Source organism: Grampus griseus (genome assembly GCF_964374135.1).
Source record: "Grampus griseus genome assembly, chromosome: 11".
Lineage (NCBI taxonomy): Eukaryota > Metazoa > Chordata > Mammalia > Artiodactyla > Delphinidae > Grampus > Grampus griseus.
In genome coordinates this window covers 81708882-81723978 of record NC_139005.1, presented here as the reverse complement: position 1 = coordinate 81723978, position 15097 = coordinate 81708882, and the positions used below count along the sequence as shown (strand labels likewise).

At 37.9% G+C, this 15097-nt stretch overlaps 1 protein-coding gene across 4 annotated transcripts in view; it reads right to left on the bottom strand.

Annotated features, from left to right (window-relative positions):
- Positions 1–15097, bottom strand: part of SCYL2 (SCY1 like pseudokinase 2) — a 59131-nt gene that overhangs the window by 38144 nt on the left and 5890 nt on the right. For all 4 annotated transcript variants that reach the window (XM_082665517.1, XM_082665520.1, XM_082665519.1 and 1 more), the window contains exon 2: positions 4988–5192. In XM_082665517.1, coding sequence (XP_082521643.1) covers positions 4988–5164 — 177 coding nt within the window. In that variant the 5' untranslated portion in view covers positions 5165–5192. The remainder of the gene's footprint in view (positions 1–4987; positions 5193–15097) is intronic.

Below are 15097 nucleotides of genomic sequence, written 5' to 3'. Positions count from 1 at the left end.
TTTTAGTTCAAAAGACTAACTATGGAAAGGTTTGGGCAGAGATGTGGAGATCTATAACTGCTGGTGGATGTGTACATTGGCACAAACACTCTGGAAAGCTTTTTGGCACTGAACAGATACATACACTATTACCTAGCAATTCCATATCTAGGTAACATGTCATATATGCCAACAGCATACAACAATGTTCACAGCAGTACTCTATATATCAATGAAAAGAAAAATTGCTATGTTCAACTACATAGATGTATTTCATGAAAATAAATTTAAGAAAAGGGAGCCAAACACAAAAGTACATGCTATGGTTCCACCTAAACAAAATTCAAAAACTGGCAAGATTATTCCTAAGTGTCAAAGGACAGGAGAGCAGTTAGCCCTGGAGAGAAGGGGCGGGGTTGGGGCGGGGGGAGGTAATAAATGTGAAGAGACATGAGTATTAGCAGTGTTTTCTTGATATGGATGCTGGGTACACAGGTGTGTTCACGGTGAACATTCAAAAAGCTGCTCACTCATGATTTGTGCACTATTCCACATGTGAGTTCTTAAAAATAAGTTTATATTTTAAAAATTAGACAACTTAAATTCCCTAAATGTCACCTTGAAATGTTTTATAGCATCTCTAGAAAGACATTCTAGAAAGAGTAATGGTTAAGAACTAAGAGCTGCTTCTAAATAAACACTCAAAAAGGAAACTAAATAGCACTTGAGCCTAAATAGTAGCTTCCAGTGCTAATAAGCTGTATTTAAAGATCTATCCATTTCAACATGTTTACATGTTGTATTTGGTTAAGTTTATCTAAATAATAACTTTTAAAAATCTTAACGGCTCATTTTATATACAAAACTGGCCTAAGAAATTTATTTTACTGCAAAAAATCAACTATACACTTGTCTTGAAGATTCTTAGAATTCTTAATTTCACTTTCATAAATTATTCACTATGAGGTGTTTCTTCAATGAATGTCTTTCAAAAATAATAAAAAGCAACAGAAACCTATTTTTGGAAGCATAAAGACAGAATAATAATACAGATGTCCAATCAGGTACAATGAAGGCACAAGTAACCAGGTGCAAGTAACTTTTTATTTACCAATTCTTTATCGTGCTGCATTCCAGCTTTCATAAATATGTACTTTTTCTCATCAGTTTCGTAGGTGCTATTATTACTACTCTTCTAAGAGGTCTTCAAACATTTAGGTTAAAAAGTTAAAAGTTGGGACTTCCCTGGTGGTGTAGTAGTTAAGAATCCTCCTGCCAATGCAGGGGACACAGGTTCAAGCCCTGGTCCGGGAAGATCCCACATGACGCGGAGCAACTAAGCCCATGTGCCACAACTACTGAGCCTGAGCTCTAGAGCCCAGGAGCCACAACTACTGAGCCCACGCGCCACACTACCAAAGCCCGTGCACCTAGATCCCGTGCTCCACAACAAGAGAAGCCACCGCAGTGAGAAGCCCGCACACCACAAAGAAGAGTAGCCCCAGCTCACCGCAACTAGAGAAAGTCCGTGTGCAGCAACAAAGACCCAATGCAGCCAAAAATAAATAAAAATAAATTTTAAAGTTAAAAGTTCTACATGATCTGAAAATTATAATTAATCATGTACTAATGTGAACTTGAAATAACCCTAGGAAAAAATACACAGATAATCTTTAAAGGGGTATGCAAACCCTAAAAAGGATTCTTTTAACGTGGAAATACTGCTGTGTTTTTTGTTGTTGTTGCGTTTTTTTTGGACAATGTGAAATTATGATACTTTTTTGAAGATCATGTAAAAAAGTGAAATGGGGGAAAAGAACAAGATTTAAACTTTAAATGCAATGGTTTAAATATCATGGTATTTATTTCACTGCCATGTAACAACAGAAAACACCTTCATATTTTTAACTATTAAAACCAGGTATGAGAGCTTCCCTGGTGGCGCAGCGGTTAAGAATCCGCCTGCCAATGTAGGGTACACGGGTTCGAGCCCTGGTCGAGGAAGATCCCACATGCCGCAACTAAGCCCGCGCTCCCCAACTACTGAAGCCCACACGCCACAACTACTGAAGCCCGTGTGACACAACTACTGAAGCCCATGCGCCTAGAGCCCGTGCTCTGAAACAAGAGAAGCCACCACAATGAGAAGCCCACACACCGCAATGAGGAGTAGCCCCACTCGCGGCAACTAGAGAAAGCCGGCGCACAGCAACGAACACCCAACACAGACAAAAACAAATAAATAAATAAATTTATTTTTAAAGAAACAGGTATGAAAATCTCCTAGCCCAAAGCCTCGTACCCGATGTTTACCACAAAGTCAAATTTAAGATCATATATTCTACTATAAAACACAACTACAATCAAGTACACTGTATGCTAAATCAAATAAAGCTGAGAGGGTAAGAAAGATGCCTTCAGTCTCAATGTCCCTTTAAGGGGGAAGAAAACGACTAGCAGAGTATCCTTTTCCATTATTTTTCTCCCAGTTTCTCTAAAATCAACACTGCCCAATAGAACTTTCAGTGATGATAGAAAGTTCTTTACCTGCACTGTCCAATAGGGTAATATGAGCCACATGTGGCTATGGAGCATTTGAAATGTGACTAGTCCAATAAAGAAACTGAATTTAATCTTATTAAATTTTAATTAATTGAAAAAACCATATATAGCTTATGGCTACCATATTGTATCAAGTACAGCTCTAGATTATCTATTTTTTCTGATTCCTTTTTAATAAAAATGAGGCCATTGAAAAAAGAACTAAAACTTTTCAATTAAGGGAGAAATTCAAATGAGGCTTCAGTGCCAAGAGACTTAGCTATTCCTTAAGGAATTAGCCAGCAGTCGAGACAGGATACTCAGAGTTCTAACCCTCTGAGGTTTGAAAGAGGCAAAAGAAAATTCAAAATCCACAGAGAGCAATGATATATTCTAAAACTACCTTTTTCCTCAAAGCAATAAATTTGGGGAAAAAAAGGAATACAGTTAAAGTATCATAAGAGATCTCAGTTCCGGAAGTCAGCAGTTGAGAAATGCTGTATTAATGTGTAATATCTAATTAACTATCTATTATTTGTGCCTGGTTCTCATGTTCTATTAGCAACAACAGAAGCTCCAACATTAGAGGATTTCAGCATATGAACTAATGATATAAACACAAACACCTAGAACTCTTTTGGTTAAGGACAAAGACACTATTATGTTATCACGTCCTTAATAAACAATGCAAAATTTAGTAAATTTGGTGTTATTTCATTTTCCCTTTCTATAATTGATTATAAAAGCAATTTGTGCTGGTGTTGGAGGTTGGTCATTTATATAACTTCATGACCTCATTCATAACTTTTTAAGTAGTCAATACTCAAGAAACCATTTATTTTTTTGGATGAGCTCTTGGTGAAAGAGAAAACAATGTTCAAAAATGACCAATCGGGCTTCCCTGGTGGCGCAGTGGTTGAGAGTCCGCCTGCCGATGCAGGGGACACGGGTTCGTGCCCCGGTCCGGGAAGATCCCACATGCCGTGGAGCGGCTGGGCCCGTGAGCCATGGTTGCTGAGCCTGCGCGTCCAGAGCCTGTGCTCCGCAACGGGAGAGGCCACAACAGTGAGAGTCCCGCGTACCGCAAAAAAAAAAAAAAAAAAAAAAAATGACCAATCAATATTTAAGATAAAGATCAACTTTGGACTTAAAGACTTCTAACCAAATGGCAATAAAAACAAGATTTACACGTCGGGTACAAACCACATACCAGCAATCTATCACAGAACCAAGATTCTTCCTTCATAAAAGGATAACCAAAGCCAATTCCGTCTTTAACATACTTGTTTGGTAAATAAGCTGGTTTTGGAAAAGTCACAATGCATACCCACAATTGTACAATTTTGATAGTCATTGGAAAATATGTGTATTAAATCCCATGTCTTAAATATGATATGTTTCACGTATAGGGAAGTAAAAGTACTTTTGGAAAGTGATTTTTCTTTTTTTCTTTTTTTTTTTTTTGCGGTACGCAGGCCTCTCACTGTTGTGGCCTCTTCCGTTGCAGAGCACAGGCTCCGGATGCGCAGGCCCAGTGGCCATGGCTCACGGGCCCAGCCACTCCGCGGCATACCGGGGCACGAACCCGTGTTCCCTGCATCAGCAGGCGGACTCTCAACCACTGCGCCACCAGGGAAGCCCTCTTTTTTCTTTTTTGATTCTTCTTTTTAAAGAACATATTTCCACAAACATTTTAAACCTGGTGATTTTTCAATTCTTTAACAATTCCAACAGAAAGTTGTTAGTAAAATTTAACACTAACAATCCTCCACATTTCTAAGAACAGTCTGTTGGTCTCTTAAGTCAAATAAAAATAAAAATACAACTCATTCAAACTACTCTTCACTAAAAGAACAGTTTTAAAATAATTTTTAAATCAATATACCCCCAAACATACTACTGATTATATGCCACAAATGTATCCCCTGATAGAGGGAATAAGGATGCTTAAAAAAAGAATGTTAGAAAAATTTAACTGAGTATTTTGTCGTAATGTATTGATAAAGATAAAAAGGAACATGGCAATTTTTATTCTAAAACACTTTGCTAAAAGAGGGAGGAGATATGGGGATATATGTATATGTATAGCTGATTCACTTGGTTATAAAGCAGAAACTAACACAGTTGTAAAGCAATTATACTCCAATAAAGATGTTAAAAAAATAATAAAAACCACTTTGCTAAATATTAAAATCTAATACACTCATTTGTGCAACTGATATGTTTGTTATTAAGTAAACAAAATTAAAGTACAAGATGAGATGATATATCAAACAATGTATTTGTAACAATGAGATTCAAGGGCATTTGTTTAAAAGCATTTGTTTTTCTATGACTTCATTAGATGAAATGACAACTAAAGAACCCATTACTTTTAGCATTTCTTAACATAAAAATGCACACATGCACATTATGGTACTTATTAGCTTGTGTGTTCCTTCCAACTGGACTCTAAACTAAAACTTACCTGCTTTGTTGACTTTTTTGTGCCATTAAAAATCTTCCAAGCTAGCCCACTGCCACCACTGGCAATGTGTCGACCAACATCGAATTCTCTAGTGACAGGATTTCCCATCACAGCACTAGTGACATCAGCTGTTACTTTTGTAACAGTACTCTTCAACTTATTAAGCATGGACTCCATGGCTGCAATTCTGGGTAGTTATAGTTACCTAGAAACAGAGGGGGATAGGAGAGCACAGATCATTTGTTTTTACTTCTTTAAGTATTTATTCATTATTTAGTCTGAAAGCTTAATATACCCCAAACAATGAGCAAAACAATCCTATAGAAACAAAAGCTATATGTTAGTTTTGCCTTCAGAGAACCCAATATACTTGAATGCAAATTTAAGTCTAGGAACTGAACTGTGCTTCAACCTCAATTGTCACAGACCAATAAGAGAAAAGACATATTCACACTGACACTAACATGAATGTTGCTCAACCATATAACATGGTCCATATTATAAGACCCTTTAAGACTTAAAGGGGTGTAGAGGGTCTGAATCTTCACAGTAAAAAAAAAAACTATAAAAAACCTGAAAGGCTCTAATGTTATACTAAGCAATAAATTTGTATTTCATAAATGTTTTGTCCACTGTTGAACTATGAAGTCACTTAAGAATATTTTCTAAACAAAAAGCTAAAGGACAATAACACATGAAGAAGCAATAGGTAATAAAATATTTGTCAGATTTTACACATATCTGGTGATGATGGAGGAACAAACACTATATTTACCCTCCCTCCTCAACAACTGGAAACTGGACAAAATATATGAAACAAATGTTTTCAGATATTGAACAGGCAGCACAGGCCATGTGATCCCAGTGAGAAAGCAAACAAGGTGAATTCTAGGGTTGCCCCAGCTTTCTGCCTAGAGGCACACTGCAAACCATGGAGTAGACAAAGAATCCCAAGCATAGTCTAACTTAATTAAGGAGTTGAGGAAAGAAACTGGAATTCAATGATGCTGAGATGGCTGGGACTTCTGAGACAGAATTTCAAAGAGAAGGGGGAAGAAGAGAAAAAAAAAATTTTTAAGGCAAAAAAAGAGAAGGGAACAGTGCTGAAAAAGAGCTCCAGAAATTTGCAGGGGTCCCCCTGATGCTTTGTTGAATACTAAGATGCACATACATAGTGTGCAACTTCACCAGGTTGAAACGGAGCAGGACCCTACGGGGCCCTCTCAGGTACAAATACTTTGTGTCCCCCCATTTCTTGTTTGTAGGAAATAGGCTTCATTCAGCCCCCTTGACCTTCCCTGAGTTCCAAAGGGCAAAATCAAACAATTGCTTATCAGGGAATGGAGGGAATGCAGAAACAAAAGAGGAGGAGTCAAGAAACAATAATGCAGCCTCAGGGCAGGGTCCTGGTCCTCAAAGAATATACATAACAATACCTTTGAGTTCTTCTACAGGAACTAAGGCCCGCCCCCACCCAGTTAGAGGATTATAACTTCAGGTTGAGCATGAGATTCCTGGAACACCACCCTGTTACCTCACCACCAACCAAGCAGAAGAAAATCTGCACACAGTGGCAGATAAACTGGACTGATCCCCTCCCCAAATGATTCTCCCTTTAAAAACTTTCATGATCAAGAAGAATCTTTGGAGTTGGGTTTTTGGACACCAGTCTGCCATCTCCTCAAGTTGCTGGCCTCCTGAATAAAGCACCTTTCCGTTCTTACCAGCACTTGCCTCTCAAGTATTGGCTTTCAAGCAGCAAGCAGCCGAACCTGAGTTCAGTAAGAAAGTCAGGCAAGGAACAAATAGCGAGCTGTGAGCTGAATAGTTACAGAGTTCATACAGGGCTGCAAATCTTTTAATTTTTCAAGCTAGAGTGGAGAGACCTCATTGATCACTAACGGCATTCAGTAGAAACCCCAGAAGGACTATGCCTTGGTACAGAATAAACCATTCTTAAAGTATCCTAAACCTGCCGTAACAAACTAAAAAGCTAGCCTCAAATGATCAAACTAATCATAGATCACTTAACTGCTTACCAGAATGAAACCCAATACTCATGAATGGAGACAAAAATAATTTCAGATACTAAGTGATATAACATTCACAATGTTTAGTATGCAATCAATAATTATCAGACATGCCAAGAAGCAAGAAAATGTGATCATAACCAAGACCAAAATCAGTCAATAAAAACAGACTCCAAAATGAGCTTATAGAATTAGCAGCAAAGATATAAAAAACTATCATATGTCCAAGTGAGACAGGAAGGAAGAGGTCAGGGGACAACAGTTAAAAGAATGACACAGCCAGCGCTTCCCTGGTGGCGCAGTGGTTGAGAGTTCGCCTGCCGATGCAGGGGATATGGGTTCGTGCCCCGGGTCTGGGAAGGTCCCACATGCCGTGGAGTGGCTAGGCCCGTGAGCCATGGCCGCTGAGCCTGCACTCCGCAATGGGAGAGGCCACAACAGTGAGAGGCCCGCGTACCGCAAGAAAAAAAAAAAAAAAAGAATGACACAGCCATTGAGGATATGACAAAAACTGGTTAGGCTCAAGATGGCAGAAGATCTGACTTCCCGTAGACCTTGAGCCTCATTATATGCTCACTGTAATACACTAGAATGCTAAATGACACACCCACAGGTGCCATGACAGTTCTGAGGCTGACCATAAAAGGCCAAAAAGTGAGTGGTGGCCTAGTTCCTGGAAATCCCTGCCCCTTTCCCCAAATAGTTGAAATAATCCTCCTACTCATTAGCATAAGAAATTATCCAGCCCATAAAAATTAACAACTTCATATCCCAGGGCCGCTCTCACTTTCTGAAACAGTCTGCATTCTGCCAATTTTAATGTTTATCTATCTAAATAAACCTGCTTTCACTTTACTTTGGCTGGCTCTTGAATTCCTTCCATACAGGAAGCCAAGGACCCTCACTTGGCAGCCTGTCCTGGGACTCGCCAGAGACCTGAGACATGACTATTCTCTCGCTTCTCTTTTCTCCTGCAAAACAAGGAAAGCACGAACATAATAAAAGAAAATGGAATATTAAAAAAAAATCAAATGAACACTCTAGAGACAAAAATATCTCAAATAAAAAACTCAGAGGATATAATTATCAGATTAGACAATGTAGGAAAAAAAGATCAGTGAAACCTGAAGATAGAGTAAAAGGCTGGGAAAAAATAAATGAACAAAGTCTCAGTGACCTGTGGGACAATATCACAGTCTAACATATATAACTGAATCTCAAAAATGAGGGGGAAAGGGGAAAAATAATATTTGAAAAATAGCCAAAAATTTTCCGAATTTGATGAAAACTATATAGCACCAAGAAATTCAATAAACACAAAGCAGGATGAACACAAAGAAAACCATGCCTAAATATGTCATATCAAATAGCTGAAAATCAGTGATTAAGAGAAAACTCTTAAAAGCAGCCAGAGAAAATAGGCAAATTATATACAGAGGAAAAAAGATAAGAATTTCCCCCAAACTTCTCATCAGAAACTATACTAGGGAACAGGCTGAATAGGGAAAGGCCAGGGAACAACTGAATAAGGTCTCAAAAGAGCTAAAAGAAACTGCTGACATAGAATTCTATAAGCCATGAGGGAAAGAAAAAAAAAAAACTTTCAAAAATAAATGTGAAATAAAGACTTTTTCATGAAAACCTGAGAGAATTTGTTGCCACCATATATTTACTATAAGAAATATTAAAGGAAGCCCTTCAAACAGAAGGCAAATGATACCAGATGGAAATCTGAATCTACAAAAGGAATGGAGGACTCTGAAAATAAAAATTATGCAGGTTTATAAAAAACTCCTCATGTTATGTTTGAAAGACAGCTGATCATTTAAAGCAAAAATAACAAAAATGTGTTGTGCTTATAATATATGTAGAAGTAAAAATATGATAAAACAAACCAAGGATAAGAGAGGGGAAATGGAGGGAGCTGCCCTGGTGGCGCAGTGGTTAAGAATCCGCCTGCCAATGCAGGGGACATGGGTTCGAGCCCTGGTCCGGGAAGATCCCACATGCCACAGAGCAACAGGGCCTGTATGCCACAACTACTGAGCCTGCACTCTGGAGCCTGCAAGCCACAACTACTGAGCCCATGTGCCACAACTACTGTGCTCCGCAACAAAAGAAGCCAATGCAATGAGAAGCCCGCACACCACAACAAAGAGTAGCCCCTGCTCACCACAACTAGAGAAAGCCCATGCACAGCAACGAAGACCCAATGCAGCCAAAAACAAATAAATAAATTTATAAAAAAAAAAGAGAGAGGGGGAAATGGAAGTATATTTTTGAAATATTCTTATATGTGAGGTAGTATAACATCATTTGAAGGTAGACTGTGGCATATTAAAGACATATTATAAACCCTAGAGTAATAACTAAAATAATAAAGAGACAAAGCTAAAAAGCTAACAATGGAAATAAAATGCAATCCTAAAGTAAATTGAATTAATAAAAAAAAAGTAGGAAAAGAAAGGAACAAAGAACAAATGTGAAAAACAGAAAATAAATAGCAAATAGTAAGTTTGAATCCAACCATATAAATAATTACATTAAATGTAAATGATTTAAAATTCCAGTTAAATGGCTGAGACTATCAAACTAGATTAGAAAAGCAAGACCCAACCGTATGCTGTTTATAAGAAACCCACTTTAAACACACTTTACAAGATGATTTAAAACTAAAAAAATGTGAAAATATACAAGCTAGAGTGGCTATATTAATAACAGGCAGAACAGGCTTCAAGACAAAGAGGGACACTTCATAATGACAGAGTTGTCAACTCTCAAGAAGACATAACAATCCTAAACTCTCAAGAAGACATAACAATCCTATTTAGTGTACACACTAAATAAGAGAGTTTCAAAATAAATGCAGCAAAACCTGACAGAACTGAAAGAAGAAACAGACAAATCCACAAGTGTAGTTGGAGACTTCATGGGTCCTTTCTCAGTAGCAAATGGACAGATAGACCAAGTAGACAGAAAATCAATAAGGACGTAGAAGACTTGAACAACACTAACAAATAACCTGACCTAAAACACTCCACTCTACAAAAGCAGAATGCGTTTTGTTTTCATATGTACATGGAATATTCACTAAGATAGACTATATGCTGGGCCATAAAACAAGTCTCAAAATACTTAAACCTACTGAAATAATACAAAATATGTTCATTGACCACAATGAAATTAAGCTAGAAGTCAGTGATAGATAAATATCTAGAAAAATGCAAATATCTGGAAATTAAACAATACTTCTAAATACCCAAGGGCTAAAAAAGAAATCACAGAGAAAATTTTTAAATATTTTGAAGTGAATGAAAACGAAAAATCTGTGGTATGTAGGCAAAGCAGTGCCCCATAGGAAATTTATAGCTTTAAATATTTATTTAAAAAAAAAAAACCAAAATCAATGGTATAAGCTTCTATCTTAGGAAGCTAGGAAAAAAAGAGAAAATTATACTCAAAATAAGTAGAAAGAAGGAAATAAAGAGTAGAAATCAGGTTTCCCTGGTGGTGCAGTGGTTAAGAATCCACCTGCCAATGCGGGGGACACAGGTTTGAGCCCTGGTCTGGGAGGATCCCACATGCCACGGAGCAACTGAGCCTGTGCGCCACAACTACTGAGCCTGCGCTCTAGAGCCTGCGAGCCACAACTACTGAAGCCCGTGTGCCACAACTACTGAAGCCCGCTCGCCTAGAGCCTGTGCTCTGCAACAAAGAGAAGCCACTCCAATGAGAGGCCTGCACACAGCAATGAAGAGTAGCCCTGGCTGCCACAACTAGAGAAAGCCCGCGTGCAGCAATGAAGACCAAACGCAGCCAAAAATAAATAAATCTATTAAAAAAAAAAAAGAGTAGAAATCAATGGAACGACTGAATTTAATGTAATTTAATACTCTATTAAATAGAAAAATGAAAAAGAAAAAATCAATGAAGCCATGCTCTTTCTTTTTTTTTTAAAGATAAACCTCTAGCTACATTAAGAAAACTTTTAAAAACACAAAATGACCAATATCAGAAACAGAAGAAATTCTACGGATACTAATCCTATATAGAACCTAAAGATTCTAAACAAATCAGATATCATATTATGGATGATCTTATACCAGCCAATTAATTCAACAACTTGGATAAAGTGAAAAAATTCCTTGGAAGGTACAACTACCATAACTGAAGAGAAAGTCAGAATAATCCTATTTAAAAGAAATGCAGGGCTTCCCTGGTGGCACAGTGCTTGAGAGTCCGCCTGCTGATGCAGGGGACGCGGGTTCGTGCCCCGGTCCCGGAGGATCCCGCGTGCCGCGGAGCGGCTGGGCCCGTGAGCCGTGGCCGCTGGGCCTGCGCATCTGGAGCCTGTGCTCTGCGGCAGGAGAGGCCGTGGCAGTGAGAGGCCTGTGTACCGCAAAAAAAAAAAGAAAAAAGAAAAAAGAAAAAAAGAAATGCAATTCATAACTGCAACTCTCACCACAAGGAAAACTCCAGGCTCGGAGGGGTTCACTGCTGAATATTATCAAACATTTAAGGAAGAAATAATTCCAGATCCATATAAGCTCTTCCAGAAAATAGAAGACAATAGAACACTTTGATGTTCTATAGTCAGTATCACCCTGATACCAACACCAAATAATGACACAAGAAAACTTCATATCAATATACATCATCAACAGGTAAAAATCCTTAACAAAACATTAGCACATCCAACAAATCCAACCCCACAACCAAGTGGAATTTATCTCAGGAATGCATTGATTTAACACTCAAAAACAAATCCACGTCATTCACCATATTAACTGAATAATGGGTAATAGAAAATATATGATCATCTCAGTAAAGGCAGAACAAATTTTTTGATAAAAATTCAATACTCATTCACAATAAAAACTCTCAGCAAACTAAGAACAGAAAGGAACATCCTCAACCTGATAAATGGCACCTTTGAATACCTATAGCTAATATCACGTTTAAAGTTAAGAGATTAATCACCTTCTCCCTAAATTAGGGAACGAAGTAAGGATATCTACTTTTACCACTTCTATTCACTATTCTAATGGAGGTCCTAGCCAAAGCAAAAAAGAAAACAAAATAAAAGACATTCATACTGGGAGGAAGAAGTAAAATTCTTTATTCTCAACAACATGATCATGTACAGAGAAAGTCATAAGTAATCCACAAGAAAGCTACTGGAATTAATATGTGAGTTTAGCATGATGGCAGAATACAAAAACAATACTTTTTTTAAAAAAGAGTATTCTTATATTCTAGAAACAGACAACTGCACACTGAAATTTCAAAAATACCATTTTGAAGGGAGGAGTGGCCAAGATGGTGGAGTAGAAGGAACCTAAGCTTACATCCTCTCTTGAGCACACCAAAATCACAACAATCTACACAACCACTGTTGAAAAAGACTGAAACCTACCCCAAAAGATCCTCTATAACTAAAGACATAAAGACAGAACCATGAGACTGGTAAGAGGAGCAGAGTCACGACATAATCAAATCTCATACCACCCTGGGGGAGCGATCCACAAACTGGAGAAAAATTATATTACCAAGGTTCTCCCACAGGAGTGAGAGTTCTGAGTCCCACATCAGCTCCCCAGCCCAGGGCTCTGGCACTGGGAAGAGAAGCCCCCAGAGCATCTGGCTTTGAAGGCGAGCAGGGCTCAACTGCAGGAGCTCCACAGGACTGAGGTAAACAGAGACTTCACTCTTAAAGGATGCACACAGGGACTTCCCTGGTGGCGCAGTGGTTAGGAATCCGCCTACCAATGCAGGGGACATGGGTTCAATCCCTGGTCCAAGAAGATCCCACATGCCACAGAGCAACTAAGCCTGAGCACCACAACTACTGAGCCTGTGCTCTGGAGTCCGTGCACCGCAACTACTGAGCCCATGTGCTGCAACTACTGAAGCCCGCATGCTCTGGGGCCCACGTGCCGCAATTACTGAGCCTGCGTGCTGCTACTACTGAAGCCCACATGCCTAGAGCCCGTGCTCCACAACAAGAGAAGCCACCACGGTGAGAAGCCCGCGCACCGCAATAAAGAGTAGCCCCCGCTCACTGCAACTAGAGAAGAAAAAAAAAATGCCGCTAAAAAAAAAAATTAAGGAACTAGAAAAAATTTGCAAAGAAAGTAAAAAATGTAAAGGACAAATATTGATGCAAACAAAACAATAAACAAAGCAAATTTAAAAAAAATACCATTTCAAGGATGTGAAGTACCTATGGATAAATTTGACAAGACACAAAGACTTGTACAATGAAAATAACAAAAATTTCTGCAAAACATTGAAGATGACTTAAAAACTTGTACAGGAAATGAAAGACTCAATATTGTTAAGGTGTCAATTTTCCACATCAATCTATAGACTCAACGCACTCCAATCAGAATCCCAGAGGCTTCTGTAGAAAGAAACTGACAAGCTGTTAAAATGTTACTCTGAGAACAGGTCCACTAGATTGTTTAAGGGTCCATGGCCCAGAAAGAAGTTTAAAGTCCTATCACTCTTCAAACCTTCACCTGCCATGTGTATTCTTTCCAAAAATTGATTTACCTAAGAACAAGTCTGTGTCCTGCAAAATTTTCCTTAACCAACTCTTTTTTCACAGTTTTCTCCCACCTGAACAAAGTAAAATATTTTTCTCAGCCATCCCAGTCTTGTTATAGGGTATTTCCCTGGGTATAAAAATCTTTGGCAGGCATGCCAAAAGGGAAAATGCAATCTGAGAATACATTAATCCTGAAAGTCTCTTAAGAGTAAAGCAAAAAGAAGTTTGGTAAGAAATTCTGAAGAGGGTTGTGCTTAATTTCTTAACAGCAAAACCCCATGCCTTATCTGTCACAGAATTACAATTAAGAAACAAGATAGTCGTCACAGGGCTGTATAGGAACAAGTTTATTTATTTCAATTAATAAGCAAAAACTCCAAGGTTTTGATAAAAGTAAAACATAATCATAATACACCACAATCTAGAAATCAGATACTTTGTAATTATCTAGCCCTTGACAAAAAAATTCAGATGCCATCAACTTAAAACACAAAAAGAAGTACAACATCTTACAAAATTATTTAGAGAATACACAAGCAAAAATATTTGGAAGGCCACTGGCTTAAGGCAGCACTAGTTTGTGTCCTATTTTCTCAGTTAATTACATTATATTCATATAATTTACTTTCTATTAAAGATTTGAACTATCTGTAAATAGAAATAAAAATTCACTTTCTTTTTTTAATTTAATGCTGCATTTCTGTAAGCAGTTAGAAAATGTTGCTACTGGCATCATGAAAACATTCATTGCCATGCCAAGTTGTTCTCTATGAACATCTGCTGCTGATTTTGATGGGGAGGTGGAAGAGACATAAAAACGCTATTTAAAAATCTACATATACTTTCCTCTAACTCTGCCTGAGTAGCTACATATTACATGCCATGCACTTGCCATACACTGGAAATATAGATGTAAATGGAAACATGTCTGATATTTAGGGATCAGTCCAGTAGCAGACTCAGACCTGCAAAGATTTATAGCAATTAACTAGAGGTATGAATGTACCATGCTTTGGGAACATGAAGATTGGCTCAAAAATGAAGGGTTTTTTTGTAAATCAATTATACTCCAACTAAAAAAAAAAGTGTTTTTCAGCTAGGAGAAAAGGGAAGGAGCTTCCAGAAAGAAGGATTACTACGTGCCAAGACATGGAGGGAAGACTATACATGATGTGATTTGAAAACTAGAGATAGTTCAGTATGAAAACAAAGGATATTTTCAGAGTTAATAGTCAAATTTGAGATGCCTATCCATCACCCAGAGTCAACACTGGTGTACACAAGGTAGAAATAGACATGGAAATTAATCCAGTGAATTATTTAATATTTATTGAGCACCCACTATGTACCTGATACCACATAAGAAACTGGGGAAGAAAGAAGTAAAGGAAAAATAAGCCATAAAGAGTTTACCATCAAAGGTAAGAGACAGAGAAGTAAACCAACCACAGCATTATTATCCTACAGTAATAAAATGCTACAGAATATACATACACAGACGCTACAGGAACAAAAAGAAGAGGAACAGAC